We start from the raw sequence: 22,253 nt of genomic DNA on the forward strand, positions 1-22,253 counted from the left end.
TAGGTCCATACAATGCAAGTGAATGAGGTCCAACACTTTGAAACTCCAAAACCACATAAAGTCAGCATAAAAGTAATCCATAAAACACCAGTGGTTATATCAATGTCTTCTGGAGCGATCCAATTGGTTTTGGGTGAGAACAGACCAAAATATAACTCCTTTTTCACTGTAAATCTTGACAGTAGTCTCCTTGGTGATCATGATTTCAAGCTCGATTACACTTCCTCTGTGCCTGCGTCAAGCGCTAGGAAGTGTAATCGAGCTTGAAATCATGATAGTGCCTAGTGACTGCAATGACAAGATGTACAGTGAAAAATATTTTGGTCTGTTCTCACCCAAAACCAACTGGGTCCCTTCAGAAGACTTAACCACTGGAGTCATATGGATTACTTTTATGCTGACTTTATCTCCTTTTTGGAGCTTTTGGTGTTCTGGTCACCATTCACTTGCATTGTAAGGATCTACAGAGCTGAGTTATTCTTCTAAAAATCTTTGTTTGTGTTCCGCAGAAGAAAGTCATACACTTCTGGGATGGCATGAGAGTGAGTAAATTATGAGAGAATTTTCATTTTTGGGTGAACTATCACTTTAATGCTAAAACAAAGAGGTTAGACCTATATTTTCACAGGTTTATGTGTGGGTTTTTTTACATAAGAAAATACATACAAACATACTGTTCTCATAAAGGGCTTAATTAATTTGCATTGTATACTACAGTAGCCATAACAATTACTTGTACATACATGTATATAAATACATAAATCTGTTCACTTTGAATATTATACTGTAGTGAAAACTATTTTGAATGAAAAACGAAAAAATGTAACCCCAATCTTTATAAACATGTTTAATTGAATAAAATGATTTTTTTATTTATTTTTACTTTCCTTTTTATATCATCATGTGAGCAATCACGGGACTAAGTTTCCATTTCAAGTCAATGGCTTTGGGATTCCAGAACAAAATAGTTTCAGTTATGTCAGAGCCACTCCTCCACAGAAGGTCTGGCCTGTAGGTTTGTCAAGTCAAGTCATTCTCATATTCCACTGTCACAACATTCTAATCATAATCAGCATTCAGCTGCAGTTACAAATCATTGCATCTTTAATTTTCATTTATTTTTTTATTCCATTAAAGTTGTACAGAGGATTAGGTTATACAGCTGTCTCTTTTATTTTATTTGTTTTACCTGTGGACATTACATTGACCATTTAATATTCTGGAAGAACCAGGACTGGAGATAATGGCACGAATAAGAAAGGCTGAAGAAAGCCAGCTGGAGGTGATTCTCACATGTTCAGTGTGTGAAGAAATTTTCAAGGAACCACACCAGTTGGAGTGTGGCCACAGCTTCTGCATGCAGTGCATAGAGGGCATGCTGGAACATGGGCAACCATCTCCAATGTTTAACTGCCCAGAGTGTAGAGCGGCCCTGAAATGGCCACTTTTTCTCCAGAAATGCGATACACTGAACAAGATCACACAGTACTTCAAAAAGAAGGTTTGAATTTCACTTCTCAGTGATAACACTGAAAATGTGCTTATTATTAGTAGAAAAAGATGAAGTAGTTATTTGAGCTGTATTCTGGAAAGTAGCACTCTTTTTCCTGTGTAATGGACTTCTCTCAATTTTTTAGTCAACACATAACAGTTACTGCTCTTATAACAGTTTTGTTAACACTTTACAAGGTTCTGTTTGTTAACATTAGTACAGTAAATGCATTTGGTATCATGAACTAACAATGAAAAATTTATTAATCTTGTTAATTTATAAAAACAGTTGTCCGTTGTTTATTAATGTTAGTTTATAATACACTAACTTAACTTTTAAACATATACAACTTTTAATTTTAAACACGTAATTATACGTATGTTGAAATGTACAGAAACCAAGATTAATAACAAAGACTTTCTAGCAAGTAAGTCCACTGGCAGCCATCTTTGGCAGCTATATTTCTATGTAAACAAGCAGCAAACAAGTGCAGCTCCTATGTCCTTGAATGGGGAAAGACTGAAATTTTCAAAACGGTTGTTCAAGATTACAACCAAAGAACAGTTCATGAACTTTATTAGAATGCCATTCATGTAACACAGTGAATGGAGTTGTTTGTGGCTTTAGGGTGATTTTAGCTGTTTTTTGTTTTACACAGGACTCTAGTGTGGTCCCCTGTGATTTCTGCCCTAATGGGAAAAAAAGAAGTGCCGTGAAAACATGTCTGAAATGTGATGTATCGCTGTGTAAAGAGCATCTCCGTCCCCACAAGGAGCGCAGAATGCTTCAGGAACACCCACTGATTGACCCACATGATGATTTAACTAAATTCACATGTCGTCTGCACACAGAACTTGTCATGAAATATTGCCCCATGACTAGGCAATTTGTTTGTCATGTGTGTAATATGGAGAAAGAGCAGTGCATTAAAATAGTTAAATGGTCTGAGAATCTGGAGAACAAACTAAAGGTACATTTATGTTTTGTTGTTTTAACAAGGTAACAAGATTCATCATATAGACATAGCTCTCACATACATAAGCATATTCCTGAAACAACTAACTTTACATTTTGTAATTTTACTCTATTGAAAAGCCAGATATCAACGACTCAAATGATAACAGCAAAATTGACAATACATTTCAGAAAAGCACGGACAAGCAGTTCGAAGAAATGAAGAGAAATCTTCAACACTCAGTGGACACCGTCAGGCAGCTGACAGGGGATATTGAAAACATAGTGAGTCTGTGTGTTGAACAGTACTGAAAAAACCTGCTAAACCTGTTGGCACCACAAGATTACTGTATACTGCACTGATTAAGAATGATAGATTGAGACATACTACATACATAGACAAGGAATAGTGTATGTAATATAGAGCAAACAATAAAATGAATAATAGTAAAACATAATCATAGTAAAAGTTCCCCAATGCCAGTTTATTGTCACTTGTTTGGTTTCAGGTGGGGAGGATGGAACAAATGTCGCTGATGTACAAATCTAGTGCTGGTCTTTACCAAACTAGTATTATAGGAGCACTGCTGTTCACCATACTTATCCTCTGCTTTTATGGTGGGTCCAAGTGGTTACAGATGTCTGTATAACAACAGCTGGCCCCCACATGCAGTTGAGCTTGGCAACTGGAATCACACATTTTTAATATGTGAATCTAATGATGTAAAATAAAACAAAATATATCAAGTGGCATCTGCAAACAAAATATGCTAGACTTTTTCTCAGAACTAACTTTTCCTTGGTCAATTTTGCATGTGTCCTGGCAGTGTAACCACAGTTCATCACATTAATTGTGGACGTTCCACGGTGGTTTACACCAGAAAGTGTTCAAATACTTATATATTATATATATATATATATAATATATATATATACATACACACTGTATATACAGTGCTGGGTAGTAACAGATTACATGTAATCAGTATTATGTAATCAGATTACAAAAATCAAGTACTTGTAATTAGATGAAATTACATTGTAAAATACTCATAATCAAATTAGTTACTTCTATGGATTACCTAGCAACTGCAGTAAACTGTTCATAATTTATCGATCCCTATAACACTTTCTTTTTAAATATTTTAAATGTTTCATTCTAAAACAGCCTACAGCTACATACGGCAAGTCTTCAAGTGTTTTCATTAGAGGGAGGAGGGTTGTGGAATTGCATACACAGACCTGATAAGAGCCATCAGCCAGGTGGCTATAATTACACTGAAGATGGAGTATTAATCCACACTTAAATGCAAAACCAAATGCATTAGAGCAGTAAAGTTAGTTTTAGTTTCACAAAATGCTTTTATACTCTTTTTATAAATTTACATAAATGCACTTTTAGTTTTGTGAGAATTTAGTTTTTTTTTTTTTTTTGATGATTCACAAATATAAGTGGTTTGATGTGTTCCAAAACATGGATGGCGTTTTTAAAGCCAAAACTGCTGTAGTAAGAACATTTTAAGTGCCTTTTTTATTTCACACAGAAACAGGCAAATAGTAAGTAAACAACACCCACAAAAAATCATATAAATTCTCATATCTTCATCCATTAAGGAAGATTTTTTATGCATTTAAACAACATTGTGTCAAAATGGTACCATCTTATCCTAATCAAATGCATGTGACATCAAATAAACAAGAATTGTCAGAAGTAATCTAAAAACAATCAGATTCGATTACTTTAAAATACAATCTAAGATATTACATTACTGACTACATTCAGAAGTAATCTACCCAACAATGTATACACAGTATTTTGTATTATCATTTGAAACAGAGAGACCCCTACAACAATAAAGGCCACATACAGTATGTAGTTTGTTGTATGTGATTTGTCTAAAATGTGTGTCCAGCCTACAGTTACTCTTCAGAAAGCCGAAGTCTGTCCAGCACTGTGCAAATTCAACAAACACAACTTCACAAGCTTCATATGCGTATAAGTGGTAAGAGATAACTGAATGTGAAGTACTCCCTCAATGTTTTTGGTATGATCTCTTTAGATTAAGAGTCAAAAAACATTACAACACAATTATGTAGAGAAATTATAACTCTAACAGTAACAAATTACGAAGATATTTGCTCCTTAGGCACAAGCTTTTTACATACTAAAGGTCAATGTTTGAATTTGATTCCAGACAGCCAATGTTTTGTGCCTTCTGAAGACATTGACAGGCCATCTGACCAAGCGAGATGTATGTAACTCTTAAAATATCCTTGTTGTTGTACTTATTCAAGAATACCATCGTTTACAATACCAATATATGCCTTCACTGCTTAAAAAAAATCTCTTTCATTACATTTTATTAGCAATCTCATTAAATTAAAACAAAAATGCCTAGTGTTTTAAATTATGCCATTAAAGTCTATTCTGTGTCCCTCTATTCCTATGTGTAGCTGTGGCGAGCTTCATGAACAAAAACTCAGCCAACCCTCTGCTCCAAGTTTCTCCAGACCTGCAGTCTGTAGAGCGGGTCACCAACAAACTTTCTCTTCTTCCACACCCCTCCCGTTTTGATGAGCTCCCTCAAATTCTGACCATGCCTTGTTTCTCTGATGGAAAACACCACTGGGAGCTTGAAGTAAAAGGCTCTTGGGACATTGCAGTAGCCTTTCATAGTATTTCACGGAAGGGAAAGAGTGGAGCTTTTGGAGATAACAAAAAATCTTGGTGCCTCACACAAAATAAAATGGGTGACTTGTTTGTGTATCACAACAAGATGCAACGAGAAGTGTCCAAGACATTAAGACGAGACCGTGTTACAGTGGGTATTGATTTTGTTAAAGGAACCATCACATTCTCAGAGGATGGTAATGGTCTTTTGCACAGGTTTGGGTCAGCCCAGTTTACTGAGCCAGTTTGCTTAGGGTTTGCACTAAAGTATGTAGAACCACAGAGTAAAATTACTTTGTTGCGCTCCTGGTAGTGATATGCACTCGTGTCCTATGTGAGTGTACATGTGAATGAACATGATATATTATGTTAGTAATAGAAGGGATTGGAAGAAAAGATTATGATTCTATCATAAATACAAGTTGCAATCAGATCTTAATTTAATAATGCAATGTAAGCGGTCTCTGCTAAATATCTTAAATGTAAATGTGCACAGCTGAGATTTTAAAACTTGTGAAGTAATAAAATGGGTTAAAGGAATAGTTTCAAAAATATAAATTATCTCATACTCACCCTCATACCATCCCAGATGTGTATGGCTTTCTTCTGCTAAACACACAAAAATATTTTTTTTAAGAATATTTCAGCTCTGTAGGTCCATAAAGTGCAAGTGAATGGTGACCTTTGAAGCTCCATAAAATCAAATAAAGGCCACATAAAAGTAATCCATAAGACTCCATTGGTTAAATCCATGTCTTCAGAAGCTATATGATAAGTGTGGATGAGAAATAGATCCATATTTAAGTCCTTTTTTTACCATAAATGTCCACTTTCACATTCAAAGTAAGAATGTGATAGCGAAAGTGGAGATTTATAGTAAAAAAAAAAAAAAAAAAGACTTAAATTTCATCCACAATTATCATATAGCTTCTGAAGATATTCTTCTAAAAATCTTTGTGTTCTGCAGAAGAATGTCATATACATCTGGAAAATTTAAATGTTTGGGTGAACTATCCCTTTAAGCTTGAAATAATTATCACCAAGAAGACGGCAGATGTCAAGATGTACAGTGAACAAGGAGTAAAATATTTTGGTATGTTGTCACCCAAAACTGACTGAATTTCTTCAGAAGACATGAATTAAACCACTGGAGTCTTGTATATTACTTTTATGCTGCCTTTATGGACTTTTTTGAGCTTCAAAGTTTTAATGAGAGATAAAATAATTTCCACTTATTTCAGACTCAGTTTAACAAATATTTTGTTTTAAAATGTTTGATTATTGTATTCAAACAAATATATACTTTTTTTTTTTTTTAAACTGTTGGCAGACATACATTCAGTTTAATCTGAACCCCCTTTAAAAATCAATGAGGAAACTGTATGTATACCTATGTTAAAAGCACTGCCTTCATAATGTTTCCTCTTTGGCTTGGGGACTCATAAAATGAATGAACGTTACATTTATATAGCGCTTTTCTGACACTACACTCAAAGCGCTTTACACAGTGAACAGGGGACTCTCCTCAACCACCACCAGTGTGCAGCATCCACCTGGATGATGTGACGGCAGCCATATTGCGCCAGTACGCTCACCACACACCAGCTGTTGGTGGAGAGGAGAGAGTGGAGTGATAGAGCCAATAAATGGATGGTAATTTTTAGGAAGCCATGATTGATAAGGGCCAATAAGGGGAATTTGGCCAGGACACCAGGGTTACACCCCTACTCTTTTCAAGATGTGTCCTGGGATTTTTAATGACCACAGAGAGTCAGGACCTCGGTTTAATGTCTCATCTGAAGGACAGTGCCTTTTTACAGTATAGTGTCCCCATCACTATACCGGGGCATTAAGACCTACACAGTCCACAGGGTGAGCACCCCATGCTGGACTCCCTAATACCTCTTCCAGCAGCAACTTTAGTTTTCCCAGGAGTTCTCCCATCCAGGTACTGACCAGGCTCAACCCTGCTTAGCTTCAGTAGGTAACCAGTCTTGAGCTACAGGGTGATATGGCTGCTGGTGTATAATGAGCAATACTTCTCAAAGCTCACAGTTTTCACAAACCTGTCACTGAAGACCCCACCACTGTGATGTCCAGTCAAGCTTGATATTAATATTTTGTCACTGGCATGAAAAGTTGTTGTCAACTAGACACTGCTATTATGAATAACTGTTTGGACTTCACTCTGTTATATTTCATTTGTCTCACCGCATAATAAAGGGTGACAAAAGATTTGTTACTGCCAAGTAGATTTTTAACAGACCATAAAATTGTAGCTAATTTTTCATTAAGAATTAATGTAATCTTGCACCAGAAACAATAGAGCTGTTCAGCTTGTAGTCATAAAGCCTGGAAAAGAAATCGCCATGGGTTCCCTCTGGATTTTTTTATGGGTTATTATAATGGGGTTTTTGAACTTACACACTTTGATACCTCAAACGTGAATTTTGAAGCCGTATTTAATTAAATACTTTTATTTTTATTTTTTATACAAAATTCACGTTTGAGGTATGACTGTGTATAATTTATGTTGTAGAACAAAACGTACATGTACCGTAATGTAATGTTTACCACAGACTTCATTTAACTCATAAGTTCAAAAACGTCTCGGTTACTGTTGTAACCTCCGTTCCCTGATGGAGGGAACAAGACATTGTGTTGATGTAGTGACACTAGGGGTCGCCCTTGGGAGCCCAAAACACCTCTAATCTTTGAGAAAAGGCCAATGAGAATTGGCGAGTGGAATTTGCATGCCACTCCCCCGGACATACGGGTATAAAAGGAGCTGGCTCGCAACCACTCATTCAGGTTTTGTGCTGAGGAGCCGAGACAAGGTCTTGGCCATTTCAGCGGATAGTACCGCGTTGTGGCAAGAGGGACACAACGTCTCGTTCCCTCCATCAGGGAACGGAGGTTACAACAGTAACAGAGATGTTCCCCTTCTGTCACTCACTCGACGTTGTGTCGATGTGGTACATGAACTGCCGATGCAGGTACAAGCAAGCTGCTGCGTGTGTAATAGCAGGTGCATCAGTCCGCATGTAACCTTTCCCAATGCCTCACAAGACGGTCATGTAATTCCCCACATCCCGGGGGGGGGGGAAGCTACGTAACTAGCGTGGGACAGGCCGGCCTTTTCTCTCTCTGTTTTCTCTCCACAGAGTATTAGATTCGGCTGGGGCCATCTAACCAGGGTAACCGGCACCGGCACCTGTGGAGCACCTATCCCAGTACAGGGCATCTTAGTACCCGTAGTGGGTCCGACTGCGAATTCCTCCACCGAATTCACGAGCCACAGGGCTAGGGAGGAAGGACATCTAGGGTTCATGGTTCGTGAACTCGCATGGGAGAAGCACACGTCTTCGCCTCATGGAGGGGAAAGGCGCTATACGCAAGCGATACACCCGGCCAGTTGTTCCGTATTACCAAACTTACCTGTTCGTACCTGACAAACAAACGGGATGAAACCGGCTCAACCCAGACATTGTAAAATCTCGCAAAAGGTATTGGGTGTTGCCCAACCCGCTGCTCTGCAGATGTCTGCTAGGAGGCACCATTGGCCAGTGCCCATGAGGATGCCAGACTCCTAGTAGAGTGTGCTCGTATTCCCAAAGAGGCACACCCAGGGCTTAGTATGCCAGAGCGATGGCATCCACGATCCAGTGGGCAAGCCTCTGTTTGGAGACAGCGTTCCCTTTCCGCTGTCCGCAGAAGCAGACAAAGAGCTGCTCAGAGTGTCTAAAGCTCTGCGTGCGATCCAAGTAGATGTGCAAAGCACGCACCGGACACAGCAACGACAGGGCTGGGTCTGCCTCCTCCCGGGGCAGCGCTTGCAGGTTCACCACCTGATCCCTGAAGGGGGTTGTGGGAACCTTGGGCACAGCCCGGCTGGGGTCTCAGGACCATGCAACTCGAGGCAGTTAATGTGCCAACACAGCCGTGGTCCTGTCCAGGAGCCAGCGGCTGCTTGTACGTTACACACGGCACCCCAGCCCAACTTGGAGGCGTCTGTGGTGACCACGACGAGTCTGGACACTTATTGTAGGGGGACTCCTGCCCGCAGAAACGCAAGGTCTGTCCAAGGGCTGAATAAGTGGCGGCAGAGTGACGTAATAGCCACGCGATGTGTGCCACGGCACCATGCCCATCTCAGCATCCGACATCGCCAGTGCGCTCTCCGACGCAGCGATCAAGGACTCATCCTGCTCACAAGCCCCGAGAGAGATGTTAGGCTGGCCTTGAGGTAAGCTGGTCTCATCTCGGAACTCAACGGAGGCAGACGAGTGCGCTGGGGAACGGGAGGTCCGCAGGGAATTACCCGGCGAGACCACGCCCATTGAAATCCCCAAATCGCCTCCAGCGCAAGCCGGGCCAGCCTCGTACCCCTAGGTAGAAGGCGCAGGGCGGGGGGCGGCTGGAATGGCTTTCCCTCGGAGGAAGGAAAGCCGTGACCACAACGTTGCCATGGTCATGTTCCCGCAATGAGAACATGAACCATCCACAAACACAGCCTCAGTGTGAGCGCGACCCAGACACGTGAGGCAGTGCCCGTGGCCATCGGAGGCGGAGAGATAATGACCACATCGACACAACGTCGAGTGAGTGACAGAAGGGGAACCCCATTATAAAAAACCAATAGGAAAATCCAGAGGGTACCCATGGCAAATTAGACTTCCGGTTTCACCTATAAACTAATGTTATGGCTGAGCAGCTCTATTACTCTCTATCTAGCCTCACAGTCCACAATCTGTTTTTTTTTTAATCCCCTTTTCTCCCCAATTTGGAATGCCCAATTCCCACTACTTAGTAGGTCCTTGTGGTGGCGCGGTTACTCACCTCAATCCAGGTGGCGGAGTACAAGTCTCAGTTGCCTCTGCGACAGTCAATCCACGCATCTTATCACGTGGCTCGTTGTGCATGACATCGCGGAGACTCCGCATGTGGAGGCTCCTGCTACTCTCTGCGATCCACGCACAACTTACCACGCGTCCCATTGAGAGCGAGAACCACTAATCACGACCACGAGGAGGTTACCCCATGTGACTCTACCCTCCCTAGCAACTGGGCCAATTTGGTTGCTTAGGAGACCTGGCTGGAGTCACTCAGCACACCCTGGATTCGAACTCACGACTCCAGGGGTGGTAGTCAGCGTCAATACTCGCTGAGCTACCCAGGCCCCCCCACAGTCCACAATCTTAAACTACAGTCAGGAAGCCAAAAAGAATCAATGACTTATCAATAACTATACATCATGATTCAGTTAACAATGTGCCACTACTGACCTCAGTAGTACTTAAAGTACTGAAGTGCATACACTTGTGTGAAAACTGTTTCTTTAAAATGGATGTCAGCACACTAACTTATGAAATGTAATCCACTTTGGCTGCCCTTTATTAATACTTGAGTAATTTCATAACATCATTAAAAAAGGTCAGCAATTTGTGTTTTTTTTTTTTTTTTTCAAAAAATAAGGCAAACATTTTCTACATGAGAGCACTTCTGGGCACTGATCTAAGACACTCTCAGTATGACACAAGAAATTACATTAAACATACAAAATATAATAAAAAGGTTTGAGTTTCACTTTCTCCACATCTCAAATCTTCATAATCATCATCAAAATTACTGCATTTGAAAATAATACAATACTCCAAATTTGTTCACTTTAACACAAATACTGATAACAATGAAAAAATAATCCACGGGACCAAAAATAGAGCGGAAAAATACAAGGTTCAAAATAAAGTACAATAGTAACTGCAGGCCATCCTCTGATAGTTTCAATAGGGAAAACAAACACTACAGTCAAAGTATGTCACCATACCTTCAACCAAAATAAGCCTTGGCTGCTTTGTATAACTAGTTGAATGGATGCGACAAATACAGTTTATTTCCTTTTATAACAATAAGTGATGCAATTTAATTTTTCACTGTTCATTTATTACAAATCATCTAATCTTGACTCATAAATCCAGTAAAACTATACTGTTCACGAGACACTTCATTCAAAAATGAAAATTCTGCCATCATTTACTCACCATCATGTTGTCCAATGGTGTCAGTGGTGACAGAGTCTTACATTTTGCTACATCTTCTTTTGTGTTCCATGGAAGAATGTCAAGTCAAGCAGGTTTGGGAAAAAAATGATTACTGAATTAATTTTTTTTGTGACCTGTCCCTTTAACTAATTAAAACACATCCAGGCATGTAAAAACCCAGAACTAGGAGGATTTCATTATTTGACAGTAGCTGAGTTCTGACTCTTGATTGAACACCAGGCCATGAAAATATCCCTGTTAAAAGAGTAAGCATTATGATGGTAAGCATAATGAATTTAAACAGGTCCAAAAACAACCTAATAAAACAACAAAATGTTAAAAACACGCATGCGCACACACACACACATATATACATACATACATATACATATATATATATATATATAAAAATACAAATTAAAAAAAAAAACATTTAACACACCTGCAGTGTGTGGCAACACACTCATTGCTGCAATATTCCTTATCCCAGTCTCGACTCTCCACAGCCAGGTTTGTGCATCCAGCACGGACACAGAGAGCAGAAGAGGTGACCGAAGGAGTGACGCTTACCTCCATCTAAAAAAAAACAAACAAAAAAAAAAACAGAGTGAAGACACATAGCTGGTGGTTGTCTCTGAACAATTATTTGCCATGTTTACTACTTGTGTTAATTCTTTTAAAATCTATTCCTGCACAGTTTTTAGTAACAGGTTCTATTTTCAGACTGTAACCACCACCTCACCCAAAAATTAAAACGTGGTCATGTTTAACTCAACTTCATGTTCCAAACATGTATGACTTTCTTCCGTGGAACACAAAACATTTTAGGCAGAATGTCAGCCTCAATCACTATTAAATGCTCTTTCTTTTTTCCATACAATGAAAGTCAATGGTGACTAGAGTTATCATTCTGCTTAACATCTCCCTGGAAGACAGAAATTCATACGGCTTCGGAACATAATGAGGGTCATTTTTGGATGAACTATTCCTTTAATTATGGAAAAAATACCTCTTCTGAGGCAAGCTTCTCCATCACAGCCTCATTCTCTCCTGTGACGAATTGCTCACTGGGTTGTTCCACCTGCACCTCAACAGGGGCAGAGATGGTGGATGGGGATATAACAGGGTTGGCACTTATTGCTGTAGTAACAATAATCGGTGTGGACAAGTCAGAGTGTAAAGAAGCGGGCACAATCTTTATCTGGAGAGGCGGGGGAGGCGTGTCCGTGACAGCTGTGGAACTTCCTGGCCCTCCACGGGGCTTGGCCTGAAGAGGGGGCGGGGCTTGAGTTTGTACCATCTGCTGCAGACGTGGGGGTGGAGGGGTGCCCTGCATCTGCAGCAGCGGTGGAGGCTGTCGTCCAGTAGAAGCTGCAGCACCAACAGACGACTGTACAGCTCGGATTCCAGCTGGAATCACGGTCACCATGGAAGTAGGGATCTGATGGAGCTGAGCACCTCCCTCCAGCATTTGTTTGGAGATGATGATTTTAGTGAAGGTGGGTGCTGGGCTGGGGTTAGGGGTTGGAGGTTGGCTAATGGCCACAGGTAAAGACCCTGTGCGGGAACGGGTAGTGACTTGAGGCAGGTCGAGGATAATATTGGATGCACAGATGTTGGTAATAGTGTTCTCATCAGGGTTGGGGATAAGCCGTGCAGGGTGGGCAGGGGCAGCCGGAGCAGTACAGGGGGCAGATGGAGGAGTGGAAGGAGCAGTATCCTCCACCTCAGGAGAAGGCTGGTTGAGAAACAATAGAAGTAAGATATAAGAGAGCAAATAAAACAAAAACACCAAAGAGGAAGAGCTAAAATAAATTCGCTCACTTTTGAGAGCTGATTTGCTCTGTAGACCGCCAATGCTTTCAGATACTCTTTCTTAGCAGCCTCCGTTTTCCTCTTGTAAACCTGCAGAAGTTTAAACGCAGCAATTAAAACCTCCATAATGTACACATTACATGCATGTAAATAAATATAGCATTTTTATAATCAGGGACTAAAAACAAAATGTTTTTCATTTTGGTTCGTTCTCAGCAGAAACTGATTTTTGTTTGTTTTTTGTTTAGGTTCCAATGTTCCGCAGCCTCCTTTCCAAATGGTAACCAGTTATAAAATAATAACGGTTAATAACATTCTTTTTAAAATGACAGTACTCTGTGTTAAGGGTGAGTGATATACCAGTGTCGTGGCAGATTCCCCAAAACAGCCATCGAAGCGCAGTCGAGTCAAAGATTTCTCGGTGGCACAAAGTTCTGATTCCAAAAATAGACTTTTATTACAAAGTAACAAAGCCGAGGTGGTCCATGGAGCATCTAAACTTGCACTCTAGAACATGCATTTTTATACATTTTGTTCCCCCTTATCTCTTTGAGTGATGCCCTCTTCATCCAATAAAATCATCTTATGCCTCCTTAGTTTCATCTTCACTGTCTCCCTTCTAGCTGGTCATCCTGACCCAACTTGCTGATCCAAGCATGACTATTTCATTTTAATGCATAGAACACACTGTAATCACTTCATATGGTTACATAGTTTATATTGACTAACAATCATTACTTTCTGTATTAATTTGATTAATATATTAAATGATTTCCCTTATTACAGTCATTGGTTACACAAAACATTCCTGTAAGAAAGAAACGTGCGCGCACCCACGTACACGTTTCATCTAATTTCTAGCACTAATTAACGCACATATATCATCTGCCTCTCTCGTGGTAGATTTCTTCAAAACAGCAAACTAAGTGCAGTCGAGTCAAAGATTTCTGGAGATGTAAAGTTATGATTCCAAATCTTTTTATTTGTACCACCCGGCCGAGGGAGAAGTTCCTGTCTTCTGTCCCCCTTACATTATGACAGGCTTATATAAGATGTACTTATGTATAGTTCCTTTGTTTATTAATATGTTACATGTGATTTTCTCCTCAGCAGATTTCCATGTGATATCAGCTAAATATCTTTTAGGATGCATTTTTATATATTCTATATTAGTTTGTCATATGATCAGATAATAAAGAGCATGCTCTTTATAACAAAGAGACATTTGTCTTTTGCTCAAAAACAGGATGTTCCATTTGAACTCATGACTCATGAATACCATAAACAATGCTTTTCTAGCTGCAAAGTACCTAACTATTATATTTTCTTTCACACTAGCAAAAGCATAACTATTTCAATTTATATGCATAAAACACACTATAACCACTTCATATAGTTACATACTAAATGATTACATGAAAATATACCATACCTCCTTCAGTTCCTGTATCTGTTCTTATTAAAACATTAAATCATCCTTTTAGTATCAACACACACACATCTCCTTCAAGGTCATTCACAGAAAGAGTTATACAGTGAGAGGCTGTAATTCTCCATAGAGAATTAAAGTTGTATTTTTCCATTGATTTGCACTTTGATTATTAAACTGAATAAATTATAATTAAATCAATAAATGAATGATTAAATATCTAACATATTGGATAACATTCATAATGCAGTTATTCACAGTACACTGATGACATTGTCATTTTTAGATCATTGCATATTGCATACATATTAATTCAATTAACAAAAATTGATTAAATTAAAATATTCCATAATCACGCATTAGTAACAAGTGACATGTCCTGGAAAAACAAGCTCAAAATAAGTTTGCCTCACCCAAAATAAGCTATTTAATACTTTCCCATCTGTGGGATTGTTCAGCATAGATTTCCTAACAAGCATAGTATACAATGGCCTATATAAAATCACTTATTTTCAATAAATGTATTCTTAATTTTAAATATATCACCCAAAAATATTTAAAATATAAATCTGGCGATCTAAAAACAATTAATAGCCTAAATCTCTCTCTCATGCATGCATGCACACACTGCGTGGGAGCGTTTGGACTAAATTTCACCTTATACGGGCTAAATTTAAAAAAAAATAATCTTTGTGAACCCACAGAGAGTGCATGAATTTCAAAAAGTAAGGCCTAAATATAAATAAAAAAATATATACTGGATGGATAATTTAATTTTAATTACAGATCTGCAACTCAGTTAAAACCCGGTAGCATCAAATCTGCATTAATGCATCACATATCTAACAATATTTCAATAAAGACTTGGAAACAACTGAGAAATGTACTTTTTACCTCTAATATGTTTTCTTGTATCTGGATGTAGTAATTATATATAATTCTTAAAAAGGTCTTTAACATTTCACAGAAGGCTACATAATAAAACATTGAAATGTGTGATGCAGCAGTTTTATTTCAGGATCAAAGCACATGCTTTTGTTCTGCCAAAAAGAGAGAAGCCTAATTTTTTCAGAAAACAAAGTGGTGCCATTCCGAAAAAAAAAAAAGAAAAAAAAATGTATATATATATATATATATATATATATATATATATATATATATAAGAACGAAATTAATCGTTTACCAGCATGGAAAAATAAGCTTCCGTTCTGAATTTTTTCTGCTCGATTTCGGTTTTCATTCTCGTTCCTTGAACCACTTTCAGTCCCTGTCTACAATAAAAAATTTAGGCTATCAATCGGTTCAAAAAATATTCAAATTAATTAAGTGCTATGCTAATTTACACCAAAATAATTGCAAATAGTCACTATGTGGCAAACAAATCATTGAATATAACTGGAACCAGTATCATTGAATATAAGCCTAATCACTGGCCTTAAGTACACAACAAACTTTTTGCAATCAATTTCAAGACTTTGGGGCCGTTTACACAGAGCACATTATTGTATTTTGTCTATCTACACATAAATAAGATGGGCGTCTTTAGTTGTTGCTATGTCAACTTAAAAGTAGTTCCATTCAGTTGTTCAGTCCCTCTCATTGTTTTTGAAAGCAATAACGTGACCAGTGTGAACAGCACCTTACTCATTCTGTGCTGGTTTCTCTCAGTAAGTGGAGTCTGTGTTGCTGGTGGGCAGAATTCCAATTACGGTATAAACGTAAGGTTCATGGGACATGAATGATCACATATATTTTTTATAAATCGTTTGTTTTTATAATTAATTGTACTTAACATGTTAAAGGAATATTCCGGGTTCAATACAAGTTAAGCTCAATCGACAGCATTTGTGGCATAATGTTGATTACCTAAAAAAATTATTTCGACTCGCCGTCCTTCTCTTTAAAAAAAGCAAAATTTGAAGTTACAGCGAGGCACTTACAATGGAAGTGAATGGGGCTAATTTTGAAGGTTTTAAGGCAGAAATGTGAAGCTTATAATTTTATAAAAGCAGTTAAATTTATTCTTCTGTTAAAACTCATGTATCATTTGAGCTGTAAATTGTCATTTTTACAGGCGTTTTAGGGTTTTATGGTTTGTTTACATTACATCGTCATGGCATGAAGTTATGAAATTGGCTATAACTTTGCATAGTAAAGGTTATTAAAAGATTTGATCACACTAAAATCATGTTAACACGAATATTGTTTATGTCATGTGACTAAACTTTTGAAATAGTGAGTATTTTAACGTTATGGATTGGCCCCATTCACTTCCATTGTAAGTGCCTCACTGTGACCCAGATTTTTGCTTTTTTTTAAAGAAAAGGAGGGACAGGGGGAAATAACTTTTTGTGGCAATCAATATTACACCAAAAATGCTGTCAACTGAGCTTAACTTGTATTGAACCTGGAATATTCCTTAAAACTGACCAACCCTAGATTTATACTACACCTGTTTCTGCTCTTCCCCAAGGCTGTCCCACATGGAGGCCACTATCTTCGACACCTCTCCAAAAGTGGCATTGGGGTTCTGGCCTTTAATGGCTGCCTGGGTATCTCTGAAGAACAGAGCATAGGCTGACACTGGTTTCTGTGGTTCATTGGGATCTTTTTTCTTCTTCCCTTTCTTGGCTCCAATCGTCACCCCCATGTCTGATGCGGACCCAGCCACCATGGTTGGCTTACCACCCACCCTCTTCACCACAACTGGAAGAGTGGAGGAGAGCTGCATGGATCCCGTCAAATTGGGGATGTGCGATATGTTCGCAGGAGAGGCTGAGAAAGAGTCTACCAGCATAGTTTTCTGAAACAGAAATCAGAAGAGGTTACAAGATTCAAGATTGATCAAGCTCTTAATAACAGAGATGAGACTCACTTGTCTGAAGTCTTCCATGTCTTCATCTTGCAATGAGCTAGCAGGGGATGGCGTGGCAGACAGAGGTTGTTCAGGTGACTCTGACACACTGGATCCACCAACAAGGCTGAGCCCTAATTGAGCACCTAGATCTGAATGGTCTATTGTGGTGAGTTGGTTGTGTCCTAAAAGACTGTGGTTCATGTCATTTAGTGGAACATCAATAGTTATGGAAGAGGAACTATTGAAATGAGAGCCAACAGAATGGCCAAGATCCTTTAAAAAAAAAAAAACAAGACAGGAAGCACATTATCTTGTTTGCCAATTTACTCTTTACTCTGAACACAATCACATTAGCAGCAAATCAAATGCCCATTCTTGCATGTCTGAAGTGTATCTGCGCACAATGCGCAATAAATGTTAATGCTCATAGACTGAAAACATTACACTTACCACACCCAGAGTTGAGCTCAACAGCGCACTTCCCCCCGGTTGGTTAATCACACCCAAACTCAGGTGCTCAATGCCCTGAGATGATGGATTTATGAAAGTGGACGCAAAAGAGGGATCATTTCCCCCCATCACAACATTACTTGCAAGACTGTTTCCAACTCCAGGTGACTTTGAGCTCCCAGCCTGTTCGGCCATCTCTCCGAAATGGGCCTCCACATCTTCTATGGTGAGGGCTGAATCTGGATCCAAGGAGATGGGTGGGATTTCAAACTCTTCGTCACCCAGACTAGGGGTATGGAATGTTTGCTACAGTGAGGAATGAGTAATACAGGACAAAATCAGTTGGCCACTGGTATTAAAGTGATATTTCACCCAAAAATGAAAATTCTCTCATTATTTACTCACCTTCATGCCATCCCAGATGTGTATGACTTTCTTCTGCTGAACACAAACGAAGATTTTTAGAAGAATATCTCAGCTCTGTTGGTCCTTTCAATACAAGTGAATGGTAGCCAGGTCCAAAAAAACATTTAAAGGCAGCATAAAAGTAATCCATAAGACTCCAGTGATTAAATCCATTTCTTCACAGGCAATATGATAGGTGTGGGTGAGCAACAGATGAATATTTCTGTCCTTTTTTTTTTTTTTTTTACTATAATTTTTCCTCCATACACAGTAGGTGGCAATATGCAAAGAAAAATGTGAATCACCAAAAACAAAAGAAGAAGAATGTGAAAGTGGAGATTTATAGTAAAAAAAATTACTTAAATTAGTGTTAAAGTACTGGTACTTCAGTACCAAGTCAATACAAAAATAAAAAAGTTGTAACGATATCAGTGTTTCTGCAGTACCGAGCACCGACTCTATCAGGTACCAGCTGTATGTATGACTGATACATGACCGCTTTAAAATGCTCACAGGCTTATTCTGAATGTGTGCTCTGTTACTCTTTGTACACTGAAATGGACAATCAAATTAAAATTGTGACATGTCCCACTGTGATTTATTAAACCGCTGAAGGCTGCAATCGCACTGTGGAAGAGCTGCGTACTTTAAATAAATCTGACCGCTCATCCACTAGAAACTCCACAGACATTGAGAATCATTCACGTATCAGATGACAGAGCACAGCACTTATCCATTGTGAACCATGCAGCACATGTAAAATATATATTCATATAATTAAAATCACAGCATCTGCACTTTAATCTCAGCTCAGCTTTACTTATATCGTATTTAAAACAACAGAGTTGACCAAATTCCCAGTAATAAAATTTAAAACATAACATTTCACAATTACCACATACACAAACGCCAGTAATCTAAAATACAAACACTTCAGGGTCGAGTGGGTTCGAGTATTGACGCTGACTACCACCCCTGGAGTTCGCGAGTTCGAATCCAGGGTGTGCTGAGTGACTCCAGCCAGATCTCCTAAGCAAACAAATTGGCCCGGTTGCTAGGGAGGGTAGAGTCACATGGGGTAACCTCCTCGTGGTGCGATTAAGTGGTTCTCGCTCTCGGTGGGGCATTTGGCAAGTTGTGCGTGGATCGCGGAGAGTAGCATGAGACTTGCAACTGAGACTTGTCCTCCACCACCCAGATTGAGGTGAGTAACCGTGCTACCAAAAGGACCTAGTAAGTAGTGGGAATTGGGCATTCCAAAATTGGGGAGAAAAGGGGATAAAATACAAAATACAAACACTTCAAAACTGTGTCCTACATTTAATTTGTCAGACTCAAAGGCCAGTGTAAAGACGTGACTTAAAACTATTTTCCCGGAAAAAAAATAAGCTTCTGGCAAAAAACACACGTCATAATAAAAGCATGATTTAAAAAAAAAAAAAAAAAAAAACTAGATGCATGAAATTGAAGAAATGGAATAAAAATATATTACAACTGTATAGTAAAATGTAATGGTCACTGTAATAATAATAATTTATCAAAATATCACAAGCAAGACATAATACAAATAAAAGTTTGGCAAAAAAAAAAAAAAATGCAATGACATGTTGAAAAGTTATATGTTCACTTGTTAAAAGTTTTAAGAATTTACTGATTAGACACCATTTTTATGATGAAATTAAACTTTAAAAAATGTTATGTAAAGTTCTGGAAAATAATAATTATTATTAAACTATAATTCTTAAATAATTACAAATAACTAAACTGGTGTGTTCAATAGCATATTAGCATATTTATGCTGTAGTATTGAAATTGGTATCAAGAACTGTGAAATTTCACTGGTATCAGTACAGACTGCTGAAATTTTGGTACAGTGACAACACTAACTTAAATATTGATCTGTTTCTCATCCACACCTATCATAGTGCTTCTAAAGACATGGATTTAACCACTGGAGTCGTATGGATTGCTTTTATGCTGCATTTATGAGTTTTTTGGATCATCAAAGTTTTGGCCACCATTCACTTGCATTGTATGGACCTACAGAGCTGAGATATTTTTTTTTTAAATCTTCCTTTGTGTTCTGCAGAAGAAAGTCATACATATCTGGGATGGCATGAGGGTGATAATTTTCATTTTTGGGTGAACTTCCCCTTTAATATCTAATCATGGCAGGAAGGTATTGCAAGTTTAAATGTGTACACATGGCTGCTGTTTTTAAAGCACTGGACCAAAAGTAGCACTACCTCAGATGAAAGAAAATGATGACCAGGCCCACTGATCGTCAGGTATGAATCATTGCCACCTGCAAACTGATAAACAGTTTTAAAAAAGTATTATTAATCGAAAACTTCTGATTTTTTAAGGTTCTGATCTAAAGTACAGTAAATGACTAAATGCTTCACGTTGTGCATATCTGGTTCATAAATCAAAAGGAGCGGAATTCGTATGGACACATATAAAAAAATACATAGTTGCATTAAAGGGAAGATGTTTTACTTCTCAAAGTCAACTTTACCTTGTTCACAGATTCATGTGTACTGTAAGACGAGCTGTCCATGAACTCGGAATCACCATGCTGACCAGTCCCATCAGAGAGATCCGAGTAAAAATTCAGATCCATGAGGATAATCCGACTAAATACTGTATACAACGGGAGTCTTTAGATTTCTAGTGGTATCAGAGGACCGATAGGCCACGAAACGACAAATGAGCGATTAAAAAAAAAAAAAAGTAACATCCCTTGCAGGGGTATGTTCTCCATCAAAAATTAACCAAAGAAAATTAACCACGAAATACGTGTTCTCAGTATTGTCCAGTGTGTACCCTGTAATCGATGCTTTCCTGAATGGCAAATAAACTTAATCAGCCCATTCAAAATGCAGCCCGAGTATAATCAGATTTGTCAACAACTCATTTGAAGACGTTTATTAAGCCTGGTAGCTGTGGACTCATCAGTTCAGCCAGCTAGCAGAAGCTAACGTGAACTGGCTAAATCGTGCTAGTTTACCGATATGTTGGAAATAAAACCAACAAAGCTAATCATAAGCTTCGTAGGAATAAAACTCTAGTATTCGCTATTAATAATGTCCAACTTCTGATTAAATAAGGCCAGAAAGTGTGTATCCTTTATGCATTTTTAAAATCGATTAACAGAGTTTGCCTTGCTGCACTAGCAAAGACAGTTGCTGCCAGTGCTTCAAAATGGAACGATTTGATCGGTACTCTGCTACTTCAGTCTATGTGCACTAACTCAAGTCCCTTTAATCGCACTCCGATCAAACTCCGTTCTAGAGATGGGCGATAACACTTACTTTATTTTCGATGCGATACCAAGTACTTTTAGGCCAATATCGCCAATACCGATACCGATATTAAATTGAATTTTTACGAATTCTTTGGATAAAATGAGTAACTTTATTATTACTTAATTAAAAAAAATATATATATTATGTATGGGCCTAAACAGAAAATTATTAGGCTTCTTTGTTTACCCTTTAAAAATTAGTTTAAGCCAAATATAAAACCTCAAAATTAACCATAGATATTATTATATGGTTACTATTACTAAAACCAAGTTACCATATGAATACTACAGTAATGCTGTAGAAAAACCATGGTTAATTGTATCAAAACCTTTGTTACTGCCAAAAAAAAAAAAAAAAAAAAAGGTTACTACTACAGTCATGGTTACTATGGTTAATACAATATTACTACAGTAAATCCATGGTAAGTTTTCATAATGGTATCATTTATTAACAAGGATTAAAGATCAATATCAATGTTTTAACAACTCTGAATTTAAATAAACCTGTAAAAATTGTCAAACAAGCCCATTATAATACATGTCACGTCTAGGATTGTCATTAGGCTACTTACACGACAACGATGTACTAAAAACGGAAAAGTTTTTCCTTTGCATTTTTGAAAAGTATGGTGTTCACACAGATCCGCAAAAACGTCTAAACACGCTGTATTATGCATGCCAGGCCACTAGTTGGCGATGTCACTTTGTAAAGAAACACTACACACCTGCGCACATAAGCATTCTTCCACAGAGCGGTGAATACAAACAATGAGGATGGCGAAAGCATCGAGCAATTTTGTCTGGACGGACGATGAGGCTGCTTTATTACTAC

General features: G+C 38.3%; 2 protein-coding genes across 3 annotated transcripts; one reads left to right on the forward strand and one right to left on the reverse strand.

Annotated features, from left to right (window-relative positions):
- The first annotated feature begins 2 nt into the window (after window positions 1–2).
- LOC127442110 (E3 ubiquitin/ISG15 ligase TRIM25-like) lies at window positions 3–6,282 on the forward strand. Its single transcript, XM_051699905.1, has 7 exons — window positions 3–1,501; window positions 2,151–2,462; window positions 2,639–2,731; window positions 2,956–3,064; window positions 4,360–4,449; window positions 4,642–4,698; window positions 4,901–6,282. The coding sequence occupies exons 1-7, from the start codon at window positions 1,244–1,246 to the stop codon at window positions 5,428–5,430; spliced, it is 1,449 nt and encodes a 482-aa protein (XP_051555865.1). The 5' UTR covers window positions 3–1,243; the 3' UTR covers window positions 5,431–6,282.
- Window positions 2,387–21,670, reverse strand: LOC127442108 (TOX high mobility group box family member 4-like). Of its 2 annotated transcripts, XR_007897436.1 has the most exons (11): window positions 20,633–21,670; window positions 20,361–20,426; window positions 17,710–18,015; window positions 17,278–17,532; window positions 16,855–17,205; window positions 12,983–13,063; window positions 12,168–12,896; window positions 11,601–11,734; window positions 11,159–11,413; window positions 5,691–5,726; window positions 2,387–3,132 (listed from the first exon to the last, which is right to left on the reverse strand). XR_007897436.1 is itself a non-coding variant. In XM_051699900.1 (9 exons), exons 1-9 carry the CDS (start codon window positions 20,735–20,737, stop codon window positions 11,356–11,358), a joined length of 2,085 nt encoding a protein of 694 aa, XP_051555860.1. In that variant the 5' UTR covers window positions 20,738–21,670; the 3' UTR covers window positions 11,039–11,355. The 2 variants fall into 2 exon arrangements, 1 of the variants encoding a protein (XP_051555860.1); XM_051699900.1 differs by lacking the exons at window positions 2,387–3,132; window positions 5,691–5,726 and having other exon boundaries at window positions 11,039–11,413.
- Window positions 21,671–22,253: the final 583 nt, after the last annotated feature.

Source organism: Myxocyprinus asiaticus, chromosome 6, assembly GCF_019703515.2.
Source record: "Myxocyprinus asiaticus isolate MX2 ecotype Aquarium Trade chromosome 6, UBuf_Myxa_2, whole genome shotgun sequence".
In the NCBI taxonomy this organism is placed as follows: domain Eukaryota; kingdom Metazoa; phylum Chordata; class Actinopteri; order Cypriniformes; family Catostomidae; genus Myxocyprinus; species Myxocyprinus asiaticus.

Bases quoted from the DNA above. Each gene is read 5' to 3' on its own strand.
- LOC127442110 (XM_051699905.1), top strand. From the start codon at position 1,244: ATGGCACGAATAAGAAAGGCTGAAGAAAGCCAGCTGGAGGTGATTCTC. The intron at 2,463-2,638 runs GTACATTTATGT...AATACATTTCAG, and splicing joins ATCTGGAGAACAAACTAAAG to AAAAGCACGGACAAGCAGTT. The intron at 2,732-2,955 runs GTGAGTCTGTGT...GTTTGGTTTCAG, and splicing joins CAGGGGATATTGAAAACATA to GTGGGGAGGATGGAACAAAT.
- LOC127442108 (XM_051699900.1), bottom strand. From the start codon at position 20,737: ATGGATCTGAATTTTTACTCGGATCTCTCTGATGGGACTGGTCAGCAT. The intron at 17,533-17,709 runs GTAAGTGTAATG...TTTTTTTTAAAG, and splicing joins TGAGCTCAACTCTGGGTGTG to GATCTTGGCCATTCTGTTGG. The intron at 17,206-17,277 runs GTGAGTCTCATC...TTTCTGTTTCAG, and splicing joins ACATGGAAGACTTCAGACAA to AAAACTATGCTGGTAGACTC.